The 22,406-nt window shown below is 35.3% G+C and overlaps 3 protein-coding genes across 3 annotated transcripts; all 3 read left to right on the forward strand.

Annotated features, from left to right (window-relative positions):
- Positions 1–1,921: 1,921 nt before the first annotated feature.
- LOC109146660 (F-box/LRR-repeat protein At3g26922-like) lies at positions 1,922–5,771 on the forward strand. The gene is made up of 3 exons (XM_019294313.1): positions 1,922–2,689; positions 2,787–2,865; positions 5,665–5,771. Exons 1-3 carry the CDS (start codon positions 1,922–1,924, stop codon positions 5,769–5,771), a joined length of 954 nt encoding a protein of 317 aa, XP_019149858.1.
- Positions 5,772–5,858: 87 nt separating this feature from the next.
- LOC109146661 lies at positions 5,859–6,593 on the forward strand. The gene has a single exon (XM_019294314.1). The coding sequence runs from the start codon at positions 5,859–5,861 to the stop codon at positions 6,591–6,593; it is 735 nt and encodes a 244-aa protein (XP_019149859.1).
- A 164-nt stretch (positions 6,594–6,757) lies between these two features.
- Positions 6,758–16,451, forward strand: LOC109146662. The gene is made up of 4 exons (XM_019294315.1): positions 6,758–7,847; positions 8,036–8,438; positions 8,594–8,761; positions 16,064–16,451. Exons 1-4 carry the CDS (start codon positions 6,758–6,760, stop codon positions 16,449–16,451), a joined length of 2,049 nt encoding a protein of 682 aa, XP_019149860.1.
- Positions 16,452–22,406: the final 5,955 nt, after the last annotated feature.

The raw sequence follows: 22,406 nt of genomic DNA on the forward strand, positions 1-22,406 counted from the left end.
TACTCTTATTAAATTATATAAATAATAATTTAGTAGCTACAACAAAAAAATTATAGATATGCATTTCTTTAATTTAGAATTATGTGTCCACAATGCCTTTATTCAAAAAAAATTATTCATTATCAATAAATTAAATAAGAGAAATAATTGTATTAGTTATATTGTCTTTATTTTTCTACAATATAAAAATTCTTTATATTCAAATTTATTAATTGATTATATTCGCTACATTGTCCTTACAATGTCTTAATTCAGTAAAAAAAATTATTCATTATCAATAAATTAATTAAGAGAAATATTTTCATTAGTTATATTGTCTTTATTTTTCTCAAATGTAAAAATTTTTACATTCAAATTCATCAATTGATCATATTCACTACATTGTCTATTATCTTTTTTGTGCACTATTTTTCTAATTAAATATCAAAGTTATAATACAAAATAATGCTATATATTTATTTACCAAGTATTTTATTAATACCATGAAAAAATTAAAAAAAAATATATAATTAATAAAGCCAACCATATTAACTACTTGAGAGATTTTGTGACAAAGAGAGTATTCAAATCACACGACAAATTGAAGTGAGAACTACCTTGCAATGTCCTTGTTTGACAATCAGCAGTTAGCGGATTATATTAGCGGATTTGACCAACGAATTTATTTAATTATTAACATTGGGTAGAAAAAATGACCGCCAAATTATTAAATCAAATGAATGATTCAAATTGTTCAGGTTTTAATTTTTTTTTTTAAAGTTTTTCTAATTTATCCTTAATTATATGATTATCCATTTAACTTTTCCGTTAAATACCGTTAATTCACCATTCGTCTAATTCTAATATTAACGTCTAATACAGAATTATAATTACACTATTAATCTAATTCTAATATTAAAGTATTAATAGAACTTAACCACAAATCCTAATGTCGAAATCTCCTCAAACAATATTAGTATATATTTAATATTTTATGCCCTAATTTTTATTTGTTCTCCCTTATGTCCCGTATTTGGTTTCAATCATACCTATACAATTATTTTATTGACAATTATAATCAATCTTGACTATATTATCTTGCATTTGTAAACTTAGAATTACCTATTTAACCCACACGGGCTTAGCTCAATGGTTTAGTGGGCAGTATTTGGGAGAAGAGACCAAGGTTTGAACCTCGGCGGCGGCATTGCGGGAATTATGTCCAAAGTGGGCAGATTCCTTGTTCGCACCGGCATTTGGTTCTGTCTGCTGAACCATTGAGTCACCGTGATTTACAACTTCCCACAATGCTCTATCGGGTCAAAGTGTGGGGGGCCCTTGGGGTTGGGGACTCAACCTTTGGGAGAAGAATTACCTATTTAAATACGCAAATTCAACCTTCAATTATCTATGCATGAACAATTTCAATATAATCTTGCCTTAATATACTTTAAAGTACTTATTTAAAAAAAAAAAAAAACATTGGGCATTATCCCAATCGCGCCGTGCGCGTAAAAAACTAGTATATATATAAAGTTAAATTTAAATACGAACACAACTCATTAAATTTAACCATTATTATTTTATTTTAATCCAACGGGCATGTTTGACCCAAGTAAATAGATTAAAAAATTATAAAAACTTCTTAAATTTGTTATAATTTTAGCTAAATTATCGCATTAAGCACGGAATGGTTTACATGATTACGTCTCCGACCCTCAAACCCTAACCTACTTAATTTATAAACTGTTTAATCCTTCTCTCTGAAATATAATAATCTCTGGCATAGAACACATCCTCCTACCATGTGAGTAGAAATCCCCTCTCAATCTGATCAGTTTACAAAATTTGAAAGCTAATTAAATGTTGTTTGATTCGAATTCATATGTTAGTTTGTTGTTTGATCTTTAATTTGCATGTGTTAAAAGTTATTTGAATTATGATGGACAGGGGTAACCCTATTCAAGTTGAGAAGGATAGAATCAGTGAACTTCCGGTAGATATGCTCGACAACATTATGGGATTCTTGCCTATTGCGGAAGCAGCTAGAATTGCTGTTTTGTCTCGCATTTGGAGAGATACTTGGTTCAATCTTACACGCCTCAACTTTGATTGTCACTTCTTTGATTACATGATTAAAAAATATTCCAATGATTGTGCAACGGCAAGTTTCCATATAATCTACAAAGTTCTTTTGCAGAACAATGGATCAATCCTCAAATTTGTCGTTTGTTTACCGGCTCATCATAGCTTACGGTATTCAAGTACTATTAGGTCACGGTTGTTTGACTTTGAACAGTGGATGCTTCGTGTCATGGGAAAGGGTGTTGAAGAAATCCACCTTAGGTTTAACCCAAATCTTTATGATTTTAGACTACCAAATTGCATATTTTCTTGTCGAACACTCAAAAGTTTGTATCTCTATGGAGTCTCGTTTAAACCAATACATGCCCATTCCATACTACCAAATGTCACTTCACTGTGTTGTGAACGAGTCAACTTTTGTGATCTTATACCTCATGTTGCTAATGTTCCCATGCTGGAGAATTTATCATTCATCCAATGTAAATCGTTTTCTGAATTCAATATTACTGCTCCAAAACTTCGTTATTTAACAATCAAAAGACAGGATACCTGGTCTTTGATGCTTCCAAATACCTTAGACATCAGATCTATTTGTACTCTCGATATCGATTGTGTTTCAATTAAGGTATATCGACTGGACTTTATAATTTAAATTTTATTTAAAAGAAAAAAATTTCTTAGGAACTAATCTAACTTTAATTTGTTTCGGTTTGATTTCCAAGGGATTTGTTGAAGTTTATAATATGAGAGAAGAGTCAACTGCACTAAAAGTGGAATGCCTGAAGTTATCTGAATCAAGTGGCATATATTCAGCCTATAATATATCTTCTGATTTCATTTATTTGCTACAAATATGTCCAAAATTATGCAAACTTGATATAAGTTTAGAGGTAATCTTCATCTTCATGAATAAACTATATATTATAGTTACGTTGTTTCCATAACTAACTGGGTTCTAATCCTCCCTCTTATAAGTGTGCTGGAGCATTGTCATCCTTATGCTTTGGGGAACTTTATAGGGTGGCCCGATCGCACAAAATGCTACACACTTTGAAGCTTAGCTCGTTTACTGGATCAACATCCGAAATGCATCTCATCAACTTGCTACTTGATTGTTTTCCAGCACTTGAGAAGGTCATCTTTTTAGAGACAGGAATTTAGTGGCCTGAAGAGTTTGTTACTAAAAAAGCAGAAATTATTTACAATTGAGCCTATTCCTCATATTTTGCAATTTTGTCCTAAGCTTTTTGGTATCGCTCTGTGCAAAGATTAAATGGAGGAAATTAAATAATTAGGAAAATAGAATATGGCATGCTAGAATTGAATAGAACAATAATGTTTCCTTTCTTTCCTTTGTTATTCTCTTCGTATTTGCTTGAGATGGTATATAGCTGCACCCATTTATATTTTCCAATGTTATTAAGTTAGTTCTAAATGGAAGAACTTGTTGGTTGGTGTGAATCATGGTTGCAGTAAGCTCTAGGTGCTAGTTGGGCGCCCGGATAGCGCCTAGGCGGCGCCAAAAAAATAATGGTTGACTTGCAGTTTGACAATTTTAATGAAGTCGTTTTCAATATTTAATCAAATAACACATCCAAATAAACGAATTAATGATAATTCATAAGTCATAACATCAAAACAAAGGTTTTCAAAAAAAAAAAACATTAAAACAATATTAAAAATTAAAAATACTCAAATATGAAATACTCAAATACTTCAATCATCCAAAGATTCAAAGTATCAAACTAGTCTACGAGTGTATATATGTCATATTATATATGGGTTAACTCAACTGAAATGGACGAGTTAACTCAACTAACTTAGACGCTAGGCGGCCAAATCGGTCGAGTTAGGCGCTAGGCGGACGCCTAGGGGGGAAATCACCACGGTCTAGTTAGGCGCTAGGCAGACGCCTAGGGGGGAAATCACCACGGTCTAGAGGCGCCTAGGTGGGGCCTAGGCGGGCGCCTAGATCGATTTTTACAACCCTGGCCTGGTGTGAATGACTGTGCATTTCATCCCTTAAGAGTATGATTAACACTTTGTCCATTAATTGGCCCGACTCGAAGTGAATTATGATTAATTTGAATATGATATAGACTTAAATGAGTTTCTCATATGATAGTTAGGATCTACTCATGATACTTTGTGATCTAACAAAAAGAGTTAGTTCTCTCAATGGAGTTAAGTTTAATATAATGGTAACTATGGGACTTAAAAAGGTCCTTTAATTAATTGAAGTTTACATGGGTGCGAGACAGCGAGAGTTAATTGAAGTTTTATAAATGAATAATATGATCGAAAGGAGGCAGTCTCAAATCTTGTTTACATGTCCAAGCTAAGTAACCAGGGTTATTATTGGTTATAGAGGTGAAATTTTGGAAGAATGACCAGGGATCGAGTCTCACCAGCGGCAGTGTGAAGTAACCTCTCAAAGTGAAGGGGGCTCCTTGTGCGCAGTGAGCACCGATCAGGCCGGGGTGTGGGGGGCCCTCAGGGTTGGGGTTCAACCTTTTGAAAGAAATTTTGCACAATCGACTTAGGGCATAAGTGACTACATATCATACTCTCAAAGCCTTACCCTACTTAAGCTAATAAGCTAAATGATTGAAATTAAAGTGTTTGATAAAATTAATTCTTGAATAAGAAGATAAGTGTAAAAAAAACATAAAATGACATTTTTATAAATTTATAAATTCGATCAAGGCGGATATGGTAAAACGAATATACTTAAGATATAATATTATTGGATATGCAAAATAAATCATTCACATTCTTCGGTGTGTTATTATGTTATTTTATTATGTAATTATTATGATAATTGTATGGTAATCTCTATAGATATATTTTTTAGTAGACTCTGTTACAATGTAGTATCTGTCATCTACTTTCTCAACCTATTCAAACACATAGAGTCACTTCATGTCACTAGATTACAAGGTCATTGACTGTAATCTCTCTCTCTCTCTCTCTCTCTATATATATATATATATATATATATATATATATATATATATATATTATATTTAAGGTATAAAAGTTTAATTGCACAGATATTAGGTATAATTGTCTAATAATTTTTATGATAATTAAGGAATTAATTGCACAAATATCAATATAATTTTCAAATAATTACTATGATAATTAAGTTAATTATTACACGTGTAGTAATATAATTGCCTAATAATTATTATGGTAATTAAGCTTATTGTGTCATTCTCATCCCTTCTTTCGTGTAATTATTAGTCTAATTGCCTATAATTATTATGATAATTAAGAAATTTATTATGCATATATTAATATAATTGTCTAATAATTATTATGATAATTATTCTGTCAATTCTCATCCATTCTTTCATGTAATTATTAGTTTAATTGTATGATAATCTCTATATATATTTTTAAACTTAAGGTGTAATTGTATAATTGCACATATATAAGTATAATTCACTAAAAAAGACATAAGGATTATATCTCCTAAGTTTTCTGCTAGGGTTTTTTTCTCTACTTCTTCCTTGGAAAGCCGAGGTTATCGCGTCGCTGTTTGGTCTATCCCTACGGTGTAGTGCTATGTTTTTCTCTTTTCTCTGGCTATGGAAGCTCCGGCGCGAGGTGGTACGATCGACTGGTTGACAAGGCGATGGGCGGATATCGCTCTTGAGGAGGAGGGCGAGGTTTTTGCGCCGGCCGGGGATGATGACGCCTGAGAAGCTGCGGCAGTGGAGGACACATGGATGCTAGTCGGTCGATTCCTGACAACGAAGGTCATAAAGCTTGAGTTTATGAGTCAGGTTATGGCTTCGGTGTGGCAATCGGTAAAGGGTGTGCATGTGTCTAAGATTCAACAAGGCTTGTTCTTGTTCATTTTCTATCATGAGACAGATATACAACATGTCTTAGAGGGTGGACCGTGGTCTTTTGAGAATCATACTTTGGTTTCCAGGCAGATCCGGGATGGTGTGATTCCTGTTACGGTGCCTCTTGGTACTGTCGATATGTGGGTGCAGGTTCACGAGTTCCCCCTTGGGTATACCTCTAATGTGATCTTAGAGCAAGTTGGGAATTTTTTGGGGATTTTCGTCAAGATTGACGATATGTTTGCTGATGCACCATGGAAGACTTTCTATGGCATTAGGGTTTCAATTCCTGTTGCGAAACCACTAAAGCGCCGTATGAAGTTTTTGAAACGAGACAAGACGACTTGCTGGGTGAATTTTAGGTACGAGAGGTTACATAATTTTTGCTTTTTCTGTGGTATGCTGGGACATTTGTATAGGTACTGTTTAAAGGCCCGGGAATCGGCTTTAAAGATCGATCAATACCCCTATACCGATGATATGCGAGCCGAGCAAAGGAGGGGACCGAGAATGGTAGGTGCACCGTGGCTCTGGGATAAGGACAGAAAACCGGTACAACAGGCGCTGAATGTGGCTTCTGGACTGCCGGGGGCTCTGTCCGCCGATGTTGCGGCGTGTTCGGATACTAGCTGGCGGGGACCCAATCAGGTTGTGGTGAGTAGGATGTTATGATGATAGAGAGTTCAAAAAACTTGTTTATGGCGGGTTCTGGTTCCCAGACTCGCCCATCATCATGAGTACTTTGAGTTGCAACTGTAGTGGCTTGGGCAAACCACGTACAAGTGGTGGACATGGTGGTCCGAAAGAAGCCTTATTTTGTGTTTTTAATGGAAACTATGGTTGAACGGATGCATGTTGAACGTCTCCGTATCAAACTTAGTTTCGAAGGATTGTTCTATGTTGATAATCCAGGTCTAAGTGGTGGTTTAGCGTTATTGTGGAGGAAGAATAATAACGCAAGTCTTTTGAGCTTCTCCAAAAATCATATAGATGTGGAGATTCGTGTTAGTGGTAAAATGTGGCGTATGACGTGCTTTTATGGTTTCCCGCAGCGAGAAAAGGGGAGGGAATCATGGGAGCTGCTAAGGACTCTAGGTGGTAGATCTTTGCTACCTTGGGTTGTGATAAGGGACTTTAATGACTTACTCTATCAGTATGAGAAGAAGGGAAGGAATCCACATCTGGATAGTCTCCTACGCGGTTTTGGGGAGGTTGTGGATGGTTGTGGTTTAGTACAAATGGCTATGAGGGGTCATCCTTTTACCTGGGAAAAGAGCAAGGGCACTTATAACTGGATTGAGGAGAGGCTGGATAAGGTGCTAGCAACGGCATCATGGGGAGAGGTAAATGGCCATGCAGATGTGGAAAATATACGGACTCGCACTTCTGACCACTCAGCTCTCTTTCTTTGTATCAATGCTCCATGCACGCGAGGTGGGAGGGGCCCGAGGGGGTTTAAGTTTGAGATGGCCTGGCTTCTGGATGAAGGATGTAGGGATGTGGTTGAAACAACTTGGAATGAGGGGAGAGCTGAGGGGTTGTTGAATTGTCAACAACAATGTGGAAACAGTTTCATGCGGTGGGGTGGGGAGTATTTCCAGAAATTTGGGGATCGTATAAAGCAATTACGGAGAAAATATGATGATATTAGACACAGACGGGATCCGGAGGCAATTGCCGAATTCCACGGTTTGGAGAATCAATTGCCCCAGCTAGAGGCACAGGAGGATATTTTCTGGAGGCAGCGAGCGAAGCAGCACTGGCTGCATGGAGCTGATGCGAACACAAAGTTCTATCACATGTATGCTTCTGCTCGTAAGAAAAAAAAAATTATTGATAGATTGAAAACTGATGATGGGGTGTGGGTGGAAGGGGAGAATATGAGCTCTATTATTGTGGATTATTTTAAAGGGATTTTTGCTACTGGTAACTCTATATGCAATGATTCCTTATTTGACAATTTCGCCTCACGGGTAACCCCGGCCAAAACACTTCTCTCTTGCGACCTTTTGATAAAGATGAGGTCAAAGAAGCAACTTTTTCTATGTTTTCTGATAAGGCACCAGGACCGGATGGTATGAATCCGAATTTCTATCAACATTTTTGGAATGTAGTTGGAACGGATGTGTCTGATTTTGTAATTAATTCTCTTAACTCCTACGTGCTTCCTGATGGCTTGAATGATATGAATATTGTGCTTATCCCAAAAAAAAGTGTGTCTGAGATTGTAGCAGACAAGAGACCGATTGCTTTGAGTAATGTTTTATACAGAATTATGGCTAAAATGATATCTAACAGAATGAAGCCACTTATGGGAGACTTAATCTCGGAATCCCAAAGTGCTTTTATTCCTGGAAGATTAATCACGGATAATATTTTGGTGGCATCGGAAATAGGGCATTATTTGAATAGAAAGCAGTGTGGTTTAATGGGATGGGAAGCTCTTAAATTGGATATGGCGAAAGCCTATGACAGAATGGAATGGAGTTTTATGAGGAGAATGCTGGAAGTAATGGGGTTTGATGATAGATGGATTAATTTGATTATGTTGTGTGTAACTACTGTGACATATAATATTATGGTAAATGGCAGGAATAGTGGCCAAATCTTCCCTACTCGTGGTCTCAGGAAAGGACACCCTTTATCCCCCTATCTATTTATTGTTTGTGCAGAAGGCTTGTATATGTTATTACAGAGAGCTCAGATGACATGCATGATACATGGATGCAGAGTGGCCAGGGGAGCCCCCCAATCTCGCATATGTTCTTTGTGGATGACGGTCTATTATTTTTCAAAGCAAATATTCAGGAAGCCAGTGTGATTAAACAGTGTTTGATAAGGTATGGGAATTTATCTTGTCAAAAGGTGAACTATCATAAGTCTAATATCAGTTTCAGCAGGAATACCACCGGGGATCGTAGGAATGAGGTGGCGAATTGCTTGGGAGTAGTCCAATCTCCTAATTTTGGAAAATACCTGGGCCTCCCATCTTTTATTGGAAAAATAAGAGAGTTGTTTTTTCATATGTTGAAGATAAAATCAGGCAAAGGATTGGGTCTTGGAACAAAAAACAGCTCTCTCAGGCGGGTAAGGAAGTGCTTTTGAAAAGTGTGGCTCAATCTATGCCTACCTTTTCAATGAGTGTTTTTTTGTTACCTGAGATAGTTTGTTTATCTATTGAAAGAGTAATGAATAAATATTGGTGGGGAAAGGGTGTGGATAAAGGAATTCATTGGAATGCCTGGAATAAGTTGTGTGCTCCTTAGAGTCGCCGCTAAAGCCCGCCAAGAATACGGGCCTAGGTAGGTGCTGCCCGTCCCGCTCCCCCCCCCCCCCCAGGCCCGCGGGCCCCCGCCAAAGCCCGCCTTTTTTTTTTTTTTTTTTTTTTTATGTGTCCCTAAAATCTAAACTCTAATGTGATTATGTTAATAACTTAATTGCTATCTACTTAAAACACTTATTCATAAGAAAATAACATAAATTCGTTCATCACATCATGACAACAATGACACCAATAGGGATAAGTATAATTATCAATAACTGATAACCGAATCGACCGATAATTTCGATTATCGGTCGGTTATCGATTATAAGGCAAAAAAAATTCGATTATTCGGCTATTCGGTTATTTATCGATTATGAAGATGTAATAACTGCGGTCACCGAATAACCGACACTATTATTTATATTATTATATTATACATATTATATATATATATATATATATATGTATATATATATGTATGTATGTATGTATGTATGTATGTATGTATGTATGTATGTAGTACATACATACATACATACATACATACATACATACATACATACATACATACATACATACATACATATATATATATATATATATATATATATATATATATATATATATATATATATATATAACTAAAAAAAAGGGGGCGGGCTAGCCCGCCCCGCTAAGCCTGCGGGCTAGGCAGGGCGGGCAAAAAAACCCGTTTTAAAAATAGGCTTCAAAAACACGAGCCCACCCCGCCCTTTTGGTGGGCAGGGCGGGAAAGCCCGGCGGGCTAAGCCCATTTTGATAGCTCTAGTGCTCCTATGAGATATGGGGGTTTGGGTTTTAAAGAACTACGTGCTTTCAACTTGGCTATGCTGGGGAAACAGGCATGGAGATTCCTTACTAATCCAACTTCTTTAGTTGCGAGGGTATACAAGGCTCGGTATTACCCGACAACTTCTTTTATTGATGCAGCTATAGGAAATTGCCCAAGTTATTGTTGGTGAAGTATTATGGCTGCGCACGATATGGTCTGCGCTGGAGTTAGAAGAAGGATTGGAAATGGTGCTAAAACGCTAATTTGGGGCCACCCGTGGCTGCCTGATGATCCTAGTCCTTTGGTAAAAACCATTATGCCAGAGGAGTTACAGAAGCACCGGTGGTAGGCCTGATTGATCAACACACAAAAACGTGGGATCCCCATATTTAAGCAGATTTATTTAACTCGGAGGATGTGGCTCGTATATCTATGATTCCAGAAAGTCCGGATTATGAGGACTCGTGGTATTGGCTTAATGATTCAAAAGGTTTATATACGGTAAAAAATGCTTATAGGTAGATTGTGGGTGAGTTTAGTTATAGCCCTGGTGATTTTGACAAATGGGTTACATTGTGGAAATTGAGGGTTCCCCCGAAGTGGAAAACTTTTTTGTGGAGAGCTTTGTGTGATACCCTTCCCACCACAAACAATTTACTTATAAGAAGAGTGGAAGTGGAACCAACATGCCCAATGTGTGGTTTAGTTCATGAGGATGTTATGCACTCACTTGTTTCTTGTGATTATTCTAGATTAATTTGGAACATTACGGAGCTACCCATTGCAAATATTGTAGCTGGTTCCTTTCATATATGGCTTATGGGTGCAATGGTTATTTTAACAGAGGAACAATTTTGCACGGTGGCTGCGGTACTATATCACTTATGGAGTGCCTGGAATGGAGCTGTGTGGAAGGGAAGTTTGTCACGACCGGAACACCTTTGGAGAAGGGCAGCCGCAAGCTTGCATGCATACACACACGCCCATCGCGGCAGTCCCCGGCAGCTGCAGACGATGGCAGTAGCGCCTCCTCCAAGCTCTTGGCCACGTTGTTAATTCGACGCGGGCTTACGGCGTCGTACTATTGAACCAGGATGGCACCTTGAAGGCGGCAACCAACGACAGGTTTCCAAACTGTTTCTCACCTCTTATGGTGGAGGCACTTGCTTGCATAGAGGCTTTATCATGGCTTAAAAGCCAAAACGAACTAGATGTGGATCTCCTCACGGATTGCTCAGAGTTACACAGTTCCTTACGATCAAGTCCAGCGACTATTCTATCTTATGTTGGAGTCGTCATTGACCAGGCCGGACGTCTTTAGCTTTATTTAGTCATTATTCGTTAAATTATGTGTCTAGATCAATTAATTTACATACCCATACCTTAGCTACAGTAGCTTTTAGTCAGGATACTCCGTTGTATTTGGACCTTGTCCCTCCTGATTCTGTTTCTCCATTTATTCATTAATATATGCCAACGCTGTTGGTTTAAAAAAAAAAAAGAGTATAAATTCACTAATAATTATTATGGTCATTAATGAATTAATTGTACATATATTAATATAATTGTCTTTAAAACATATTAATAGTAATGAAATTCCTCATGTTTTGATTCCAAGTATTTTTTTTTTTTTTTTTTGAGAAGAACAATTCCAAGTATTTTTAATTCTAGACTATTTTTTAATTTTTCCTTTGAAATATTTTTATTTTACAATAAAGAATTACCTAAATCAGTTATGGGAACAAAACAGTTCTAAATCTGATAATTTAAAGCAATATTAAAATTGAGTTTGATTCCAAATTTTTTCATAGCTTAATGCCTTTTTAAATTATTTCCCATTTTTTGCATGTTTATTTTAGTAATAACATAATTTCATAAATCATATTACATATAGATTTTTCTGAGATAATTACAGACAAACGAGAGATATATTATATTATTTAATGAATCGAGTGATACTTTTGTACTAATCTTATAATCAAATAAATGCACACTCTCAAATATTACAAATATTTATAATTTCAAATTTTTAATTTCATTATCTAAATATATAATAAAAAAATTTATTCGTGCATCGCACGTGTAATTTGCTTGTGCTTGTAATAATAATAATACAAGATATATATAAAAACATAATAAGTGTGAATGAAGGTTATACCCTTCATTTATGTCCATTTTTTCGTTACGTTTTTTTATACATTATGCTATAAAAGTTGTACTATACAATATTTTGAATACACATGCATCCACCATATATTTTCTTATCCTTTTCAATAATAATAATGATGATGATGATGATGATGATGATAATAATAATAATCATAATAATAACAATAATCTACAATCTACAAATCTAATAAGAGCCAATAATGTTAGGCCCTTAACTGGAACAAAAAAATGTTTGGTTGTAATTGTTTCTTAAAATGATTGGTTCATATTATTTTGATTTTATAATTTGTTAACGATTTTTCTTATTTACCTTCTATTATATTATTTTCTCCCTTAAATAACTCTAAATTCCATTACTATAAACTTTAGTAACGAAATATTCCGTTAACTATTTGTTATTCTTAACTTACTCATTAATTTCTATAAGAAAGGTATTATGTTCGAACCTCATCCCAATTAAAGTTGGCATAATTGTTAAACATATACTACGAATATGTTAAAATATATTTTAAAAAAATAATTAGCCCGACTAAATATATAGCATTCAAAGTTGAGCATCAAAGATATAAATCATGAACTTTGAAAATCATTTGGTTTTCTTGCATTAAAAAAAATTAGGTTAAGTTTTTTTTTTTTTTTTTTCCGTTTAATTAATCTTCTTTTGATTGTTTAGAACAAAACTTAATATTTCAATTATGCTTTTGCATTATTTGAATGATTTATTAGGTCATTATGGTATTAATATTTTTTTTGTATGTATTTTTTATAATGGTACAATTATACATTACTTTACAAATATTATACTATTATTTTTTTATTAGACAAAATTGTTTTTTACGTCATTGTCAGACTTGCGCGACCTAATTACACAGTTGTTGATCATAAATACAATTATACATAAACTCTAAAGCAGTAGGACCATTTTCCAAATAATTGACAATGTTGACATCCCACTAGATCCAATTGAACGGATTTACATATCATACTTTTATCAGTGCATAAAAACTTCTAAAAAAATCTTATATTGACAGCAATTTTCATGCCACTTTTTTTGAATACTACTGAGCTATTACAATGCAGTATCTGTTCATAACTACCTTCTCAACCTATTGAATCACAAATAGTCAATATCGCATCCACTGAGGCTCAATCTCACAACCTCCCTTATGTGGGAGAAACTTGGTGCCATTGTATTACACAAGGTCCTTGGCATATGTACGCCACTTTATTAATCTTATTAAATTAAATAAATTAGTAGCTACACAAACAAAAATACATATGCATTTAATTAATTTAGAATTAGATGTCTATAAAGCATTTATATATAAAAAAAAATTATTCATTATAAATAATTTAAAAAGTAATATTATTTATATTATCTTTATTTTCTACAATTCAAAGATTCATTACCTTCAAATTTATTAATTTATTATATTCACCACATTATTCATTGTCTTATTTTTACATTATTATCTTGTAAAATTTGTTTTGAAGAGACATTATCTTGTAATTAAATGTCAAAGTTATAATACAATATGTTATATATATTTATTTACCAAGTATTTTATACAAATATAATAAATATTAATATTTTGTTCAATACTTTCTCATGATAACCTACGACAGACATTTCACAACACATGAAACATGTAAGGAAAGAACTACCACTATCAAATATCAACATGTGCTTGTAAGATAAAGAGTTCATAGTACAACTAAGATTCCAATCATATACATAGCAAGACAAATCTAAAGCTTTCCACACCATAACCTCATTGCATGATGAATCTCTCTATGCTACCACCAGTAACCCATTTGCATATGACACACTATCAATAAAAGAAAGGACATGTACTGAAGATGAAGACAATGACAATGCTACCAAAAAGAGAATTAAGAAGAATTGGAGAAATTTAAACCGAAAGTAGTATTTATTTAGACTATCGCTTTTAGACTAAATATTTAGACTAGCGTTATTACAAAGTTGCGAACATTTATTTTAGTGACATTTATAATCAATCTCTCATATATTATCTTGCATTTATATACTTTAAATTACTTATTTAAATAAACAAATTCAACATTTATTTACCTATGCATGAACATCTCCTATATAATATTATATTAATATACTTTGAAGTACTTATTTAAAAATAATCATTAGGCATTAGCCATTCGCGCAAAGCGCGTAAAAGAACTAGTAATAATATACACTTTATATATTGGAGTTATAGGTTAGTTATTTCTTAAAATCAAAATCATTAAAATGTTTTACATTATTATTATTGCTATTATTTACAGTAATTTAAATATATAATATCTAAATAAATTTAAAAATTTAATATAAAGTATTAATATTGGGTACCTATTTTTGCCATTGCGCATAGATTAATTTAAAGTATAAATATAAATGCAAACACAACCCATTAAATTTAACCAGTATTATTTTACTAGTTAACACGTGCATTGCGCGAATTAACAAATGCCCAATGCTTGGAATTAAAGCAAATGAGTAAAAGATAATTGCTACAAGTTAAATAAATGTTGATTAATATAATTAGTTTCACAATAAATGCGTAGTTTGTCCAATCTGGTTTTACAAATATTGTTGGATGAGTTCTTTGGAAAAATTTAATTTGAGAAAATATCATTTTTAGTCCATCGACTATAATACATGTATCAATTTTAGTCATTGACTATTAAAATTTTTAAATTTGGTGCATGACTATTCAATTTGTATCACATTTGGTCCTTGACTATTAACATTTTCAAATTAGGTGCATGGCTATTTAATTTGTTTCATATTTAGTCGTGCCGTTAAATTTTTCGGCTAAATTTTCGCCCAAGTCACCGGTTACCGACTAATTTATTTAATTTTTATTTAAAAAATTATTTTATAATTTTTAAATTAAATACATTAAAAATAAAGAAATAAAATAAAATAAAATAAAAAAACGACGGCAACCCCACCCACTTCCTACTTTGTCTCTGCCGGAGACGAACGAAGAAGGCGGTGGGGTGGCCGCCGTTCTCTTTCCCCCCTTCCTCCTTCGTCTTTGCCTCTCTTAGTCTCCAGTTGAGATGAAGGAGAAGGGGGGGGGGGGGGAAGAGAACGCCGGCTACCCCCTTCCTCCTTTGTTTCCGGCGGAGATGAAGGAGGAGGGTGGGGTGGCTGTCGTTTTTATTTTATTTTGTTTTGTTTTTATTTTTAAGTTTTTAAATTTAAAAATTATTAAAATAATTTATAAAATAAAATTTAAATAAATTAGCCGGTCAACGGTGACTTAGCCGGGAAATTTAACGGCAGGACCTAATGTGATACAAATTGAATAGTTATGCACCTCATTTGAAAGTATAGTCAAGGACTAAAATTGATACATGTATATGTATTATAGTCGAGGGACTAAAAATGGTATTTTCTCTTTTAATTTTAAAAATTATGTTTTATATCTAAAGAGTGTTTGAATCAAGTTATATAAGAGCATCCTTATCAGTTGGGGATATTAGGAGGAGAATGTAAGAGTGAGTAGGAAAGAGAATAATGTGGGAGGGGAGGAAAAAAAATCAAAACTGCTTTTTTTTTAAAAATATATATATAAAAATAAGCATGTCAAGTAATTCCTTTTCTCTATTGGTTCTCTCTCTTTCATCATTAATTCCTTTTTCTTGGGCAGAGTAATATCCCAACCTTTGCAGATGTTCCCCACCCCTTCTCTCTCTTGGTTTTCTCTCTGCCACCATGGCGTTTTGGCCTCAAAAATAGTGAATTCTCTCCCATTTCTCCTCTGATGTAGATACTCTAACATAACCAAGATAATGTAACATTTAAAAGTTACATTTCCAATGCAACATGCTCTTCAAATTGATAATAGTGAATTCTCTCCCATTTATCCTTAGCGCTATTTTAGGGAGCTTGACAGACACCCTGCAATCTGTAATTTCCTCTGCATCATCTGCCCGTGATGCTTGGAATCGTCTCTCTACCAGCTACGCCGCATCCTCTCGTTGTCGCATAGTCTCCCTAAAAGCCAGACTAACAAAATATCCAAAGGGTAACCGATCAATTAAGACTTATATGCGAGAGATGCGAGCCATCGCTGATGATTTAGCTCTTGCCCAGAGCCCTATCAGTGAAGAATACCACATATTCACACAACTTGGTGACGAGTTCAATTCCATTGTAGCTGCTCTCCGCGTGCGCACTGAAGTTATTTCATATGGAGAATTACCGGATGTATTTACAGATTATGAAAGATTACTGAAGGACAATGAAGCTGCCACCTAAGTGGTTATGCTAACGGCCAACGCGACACAACGACTGTTTAACGGCCCTCCACCATCATCAAACACTGGTGTTGCTGAACTAACATTTCAGGGCTATAACCAGCGTGGTCGAGGAGGTTTGACGATGTCAAACGGTAGACAGAATCAGTGGCGGCAAAATGGCAATCGTCCCAATCGTTATTGCAAATATTGTAACTACCCGGGGCAGGAAACACGGTTCTGTCGCAAACTTGCTAAATTTCTGAAAGAAAACTCCATTACTGTTCTTGAACCCCAACACTCCGGCCATTCATCTCCTATGTTCAACACAACATCTACCACCACGATGCCAACTCAATCATGGATTATGGACTCCGCCATTCATCTCCTATGTTCAACACAACATCTACCACCACGATGCCAACTCAATCATGGATTATGGACTCAGGAGCTTCGCATCATATATACTGTCACTCAACCCTCATCTCTACAGAATGTTTCAGACTACTCTAGGCCTGATGAGATTTTGCTGGGAGATGGTAAGTCTCTAAACATCTCACATTGGGACTGTTCCTTTACCTTCTACAAATAGGTTTCTTATTCTGTCTAATGCCCTGTGTGTTCCCAAATTACAAAAAAAAAAAAATAAAAAAATTAGTGTCTGTGTCTAAGCTTTGCCAAACTAATTTTGTTTCGGTGGAATTCTTTGATTCTTATTTTCTTATTAAGGATCGTTTAACGGGAACACAACTCATGCGAGGGGCGATCGAGCATGATGTTTATTGCCTTCCATTCCAGAGTCCTCCACATGTCAATAAAACTTCAGTGGTCTCCATTTCGAACTTACATCATCGGTTTGGTTATCCTTCTCATAAAATCTTAGCTTCCATTCTTAAGTGTAATAATATAAGCTTTAATCAAAAGAAGCTTGATTCTTTTTCGTGTACTTCATGTCATATTAATAAAAGTCACAAGTTACCATTCTCATTCAATTTAATGTCTAGTAATTGTCCCTTACAACTCATCTATACTGCTGTATGGAGTTCGTCTACTGTTTCTATTGATGGGTTTCGTTACTATATTAATTTTGTTGATCATTACACAAAATATGTCTGGATTTTTCATCTGAAATACAAATCTGATGTTTGTGTCATTTTTCATCAGTTCAAACGCATGGTTGAAAACTATTTTGGGCACAAAATAATCTCTATTTTTCCTGATAATGGTGGCGAGTATACCAAATTAACTTCGGTATTCAATGCGTTGGGTATTTCCCATTTTACATCCCCACCTCATACTCCAGAACATAATGGGGGTTGCTGAAAGGCGTCATAGGCATGTTGTTGAAGTCGGTATGGATTTATTACACTATGCATCTATGCCGCCTAAATACTGGTCATATTCCTTTCAGGTTGCAGTTTATTTAATTAATCGCATGCCCACTCCTATTTTGCAAGATTGCTCGCCTTATCAAAAACTGTTTAATAAATTTCCTAATTATGGGAAAATTAAGCCGTTTGGGTGTTTATGTTTTCTGTGGCTAAAACCGTATTTTCCAGGCAAGTTAAATCCAAAATCATTACCGTGTGTGTTTCTAGGTTACTCCTTGAGTCAGTCTGCATATAAGTGTTTAGAACCTTCCACTGGGCGTGTTTATGTTTCCTTGCATGTCACGTTTATTGATAATACTTTCCCATTTCAAATTAAACACTAAAATAGACAGGTTCTCTGGAGACTTCTCTCTCGGTTTCTCCTATGCAAATCCCATATCCTAATTTGGCACACTCTCTACCTCTTGCGAATCCTCCTGTAGAGCCACGTCCAGACACTTCAAGTACTGCTACACTTAGTCCAATGCATAACATTCCTTCACCTGTGCATGAATCCCCAGTTGCGTCTGAGTCATCCCACCCACCTTCAGAATCTACAGATCCCACCTCTGCATCTTCCCAATCCTCTCAGTCATCCGACCCTGGTCTGCCATCATCACAGACCCAACCTCCACAACCCTCCCTTGTGTCTTCTCCATCTCCTGTAATCAGCCCAGACCAAAGCGGCAAAGGCGTCAAAATCCAAAATACTTTAATGATAAGTTTGTAAATGTGACAATAGCACATCCCATTGCTGCTTCTATTGAATCACGCACTGTCAGTCAAGCTTTGAAAAATAACTTGTGTGGAAGGCTGCCACATCGGAGGGGTTTAATGCATTTGTTAGAAATTCCACGTCGGAGCTAGTTCCTCGTGCTTCCCATTCAGTTGTTGGCTGTAAGTGGGTTTTCTGGGTCAAACAACGAGTTGATGTATCCACACCAATGTGTTCCACCACAGTCTTGTGTTCCGATGACTCCCCGGCCTTTGACACCACACTGTATCCGCAAGCTATAGGGAGACTGCAGTATTTGGCTATTACCCGTCCAGAAATTTCTTTTGCGATCAATCGTTTAACTCAATATATAGCGTCTTCTACTGAGCTACATTGGCAGTCTGTGAAGCGAGTTCTACGGTATTTGAAGGGGACGGTGCATTTTGGCTTGCATTTTTCTAGGGATAAGCCTTTGTCACTCGTGGCCTACTCTGACTCGGACTGGGGCGGCATCCGGGACGGTGGTCGCTCTACTACAGCTTATGTTGTGTTCTTTGGTTCTAATGTTGTATCTTGGACGTCTGCCAAGCAACGTTCAGTGTCTCGGTCTTCCACAGAAGCTGAGTATAGGGCACTGGCAAATTCTGCTGCGAAGGTCATGTGGATTCAGAATTTGTTGACTGAGCTTGGGGTTCGGATGCGTGACTCTCCAGCGCTTGTTAATGATAATTTGAGTGCGTCTTATGTGTGTAGGAACCCAGTTTTTCATTCATGGATGAAGCATTTGGCGCTTGATTATTTCTTTGTGCGTGAGCAGGTGTCTTGTGGTTTATTACGTGTGCAACTTGTTCGATCTTCTTCTCAGATTGCTGATCTTTTGACTAAGCCGCTTGGCCGTCGATTGTTTACTGTGTTTCGATTCCAGATTGGCCTCATTGATGGTGCCCCAATCTTGCGGGGGCGTATTGAGACTTAGTATTATGTTCAGTTTATTCTAGCCTATTCTTTTGGTTTGCTTAGTCTTTGTATAGGTTGTTATAACTAGTTCATTTTTCTTCTGGTTCTGTAGTCTATATATTCTGCCTCTTTGCTATGAATAAAGAACAAGCTTACAGTTCCTACAATTTCCACATCTCAAAACTTTTAATATAAAAAGAAGAGAATGGGGAGCTGAGTGAAAGGAAAAGAAAAGAATTAAGAGAAGCAGAATGAGAATAAGGAAAGAAAAAGAGGCATTGCATTATGAATGAAAAATTCTTCTTTGCCATTTGAATTATAATTATTATAAAATATATATAATATTTAATTATTTGTAATTATATATTTTATTTTATTTTTATATTAAACAATGGTTCAATTATAAAATTATTTTGTTTCTAAACTTCAAGTTCTTACCAAGGCTATGTGGTTTAATGGTACTTGGGTTGGACTTTTATTTGGAAGGTTGTGAGTTCAAGCCTCAGTAAAGGCTTGTTTTAGTAGGTTGAGAAAGTATATGAACAGAGCCAGTAGCATTCAAAAAAAAAACTTCAAGTTCTTATTTAATATGTTACAATTATTTATTTATTTTAATTTTAAAGTTTATTGAAAAACATGAAAATATGTTAGAGGTATTAATTACTATTAAAGGGTAAATTAGTTAATAATATTAGCTGATTGTAAACTATCATAGTGCGGTGGCAGAAATCGTGGCCACCACCTTCAACACTCAACGTCGTCGAGATTGGGAAGATCACCGTCCAAAGCCAACTTCACCAACATTTTTTAGTTCCCGTAAATAACCTAACATTACTGGCTCTTATTAGATTTGTAGATTTGTAGATATAGATTTTAGTCCAAAGGGCATGTTTGGCCCAAGTAAATAGATTCAAAAAGTTTACGAACTTCTTAAATTTGTTATAATTTTAGGTTTTTAGCTAAATTATTGCATAACGCACGGAATGGTTTACAGATTACGTCTCCCACCCTCAAACCCTAACCTAGTTAATTTATAAACTGTTTAATCCTTCTCTCTGAAATAATCTCTGGCATAGAACACATGCTCCTACCATGTGAGTAGAAATCCCCTCTCAATCTGATCAGTTTACAAAATTTGAATGTTAATTAAATGTTGTTTGTTTCGAATTCATATGTTAGTTTGTTGTTTGATCTTTAATTTGCATGTGTTAAAAGTTATTTGAATTATGATGGACAGGGGTAACCCTATTCAAGTTGAGAAGGATAGAATCAGTGAACTTCCGGCAAATGTGCTTGACAACATTATGAGATTCTTGTCTATTGCAGAAGCTGCTAGAACTGCTGTTTTGTCTTGCATTTGGAGAGATACTTGGTTCAATCTTACACGCCTCAACTTTGATTGTGACTTAGCTTCTTTGATTACATGATTAAAAAATATTCCAGTGATTGCGTAACGGCAGAACAATGGATCAATCCTCAAATTCGTCTTTTGTTTACCGGATTATAGTTTATGGTATGATTCTATAATTGTTAGGTCACGGTGGTTTGACTTTAATTTGAACAATGGTTGCTTTACACTGCTCAGAGAGGAGTTGATGAGAAGATAACCAAAGATGGAGTGCATCTTTCAAGAAAATTTGTAACTTTACAGTGCTCAGAGTGTAAACAAGCAGGACACAACAGTAGAAAATGTCCATTAAATCCCAACATTGTAAGTATATTACAGTTATTTGACTTAGTTTTCATAGAAGGGAAATCTCAATACTTGTTGATATGGTATACTATTTTAACTACATTGTAAACATTGAAGGGAAATGCACAGACAAGTAAAATTCAGTAGTATATGATGATGCAGTAGAATTCAGTACAATTATTTATATATATGCCAAAGAAATAAAAGCTAGTTCCATCAAATCCAAGCTAGTTCTATAAGGGAAATTGACCTTGTTTGTTCATTTGCAGTACAAGTCTGAAGCTAGTTCCATCAAATCCAAGCTAACTCACTTTGTTGAATCTTCAGCCTGAAATCCTGAATTAATATCAAAGTCAATTTTTCAGTGAATTCTTGAGTTTCCCTCAATATTGGCTTGAAATTTATTCAATGTGTAATTGAAATTTATTCAATGTGTAAATGTTGAAAACGAATACTCTATACCTCTACTGCAGAAGAACATGTGAACTTAAAAGAATAATACACAACTGTACTATTTTCTCATGACACAATGATTATTCTTTTAATACAGCTCATTGATACTCACAGAAAAATAATGAAATGTATAGTTGAAATGCAGAACTATGGTCTAAGAATCAACATAATATAGAGTGTGATCACACTACCTTCTGCATCTCCTCGACCCTTAATCCTTTGCGTAAAAACTGAAATTTTTTTTTTGGTTGCCCGAGGGTATCCCTCGGGAAGACTAATCCCGCGTCCCTACTGTCTGAACCACCACGCCAACCATTCAAGATGCAAATATGAAAACTAACGGCATTCTCATTACTTTGAATCGTCACCCTATATTGCACTGATTCAGAACCCTCAGACAACTTATGACTGATCGGTAGTAGCCTTACGACATAGAACCAAAAACCTCATCCAAATGGAGATCTCCAAATTCTGGGGGTTGAAGTTGTGGGAAGAGAATTAGGGAAGAATGAAGGGTATTTGGCATTTTTTTTTCTCTCCAAATTATGGGTGTTGAAGCTATGAAAGAGAATTGGGGAGAAATGAGAGGCATTTGACATTTTCTCTCTCCAAATTCTGGGTGTTGAAGTTGTGGAGGAAACTCGGAGATGACAGGAGTTCTAGCCATGGATGAGCTTGAATTTCAACCTTTTTTTAAGCTCTTCCCCGTCGTCAAATCTCGTGATTTTCACCTTCAATTTCGACTTTTTCTTAAGCTCTTCCCAGTCGTCAGATCTCACGATTTTCACC

The sequence above is a fragment of the Ipomoea nil genome, unplaced genomic scaffold, assembly GCF_001879475.1.
Source record: "Ipomoea nil cultivar Tokyo-kokei standard unplaced genomic scaffold, Asagao_1.1 scaffold1936, whole genome shotgun sequence".
NCBI lineage: Eukaryota > Viridiplantae > Streptophyta > Magnoliopsida > Solanales > Convolvulaceae > Ipomoea > Ipomoea nil.

What these genes read in the sequence shown, in the direction of transcription:
- LOC109146660 (XM_019294313.1), top strand. Translation starts at nt 1,922, where the DNA reads ATGGACAGGGGTAACCCTATTCAAGTTGAGAAGGATAGAATCAGTGAA. An exon ending in TCGATTGTGTTTCAATTAAG is followed by an intron (nt 2,690 to 2,786) that starts GTATATCGACTG and finishes TTGATTTCCAAG; the next exon opens with GGATTTGTTGAAGTTTATAA. An exon ending in GAAGTTATCTGAATCAAGTG is followed by an intron (nt 2,866 to 5,664) that starts GCATATATTCAG and finishes TGGCTATGGAAG; the next exon opens with CTCCGGCGCGAGGTGGTACG.
- LOC109146662 (XM_019294315.1), top strand. Translation starts at nt 6,758, where the DNA reads ATGGTTGAACGGATGCATGTTGAACGTCTCCGTATCAAACTTAGTTTC. An exon ending in AGAATGCTGGAAGTAATGGG is followed by an intron (nt 8,439 to 8,593) that starts GTTTGATGATAG and finishes TTGTTTGTGCAG; the next exon opens with AAGGCTTGTATATGTTATTA. An exon ending in ATTAAACAGTGTTTGATAAG is followed by an intron (nt 8,762 to 16,063) that starts GTATGGGAATTT and finishes ATTTATCCTTAG; the next exon opens with CGCTATTTTAGGGAGCTTGA.
- LOC109146661 (XM_019294314.1), top strand. Translation starts at nt 5,859, where the DNA reads ATGGCTTCGGTGTGGCAATCGGTAAAGGGTGTGCATGTGTCTAAGATT.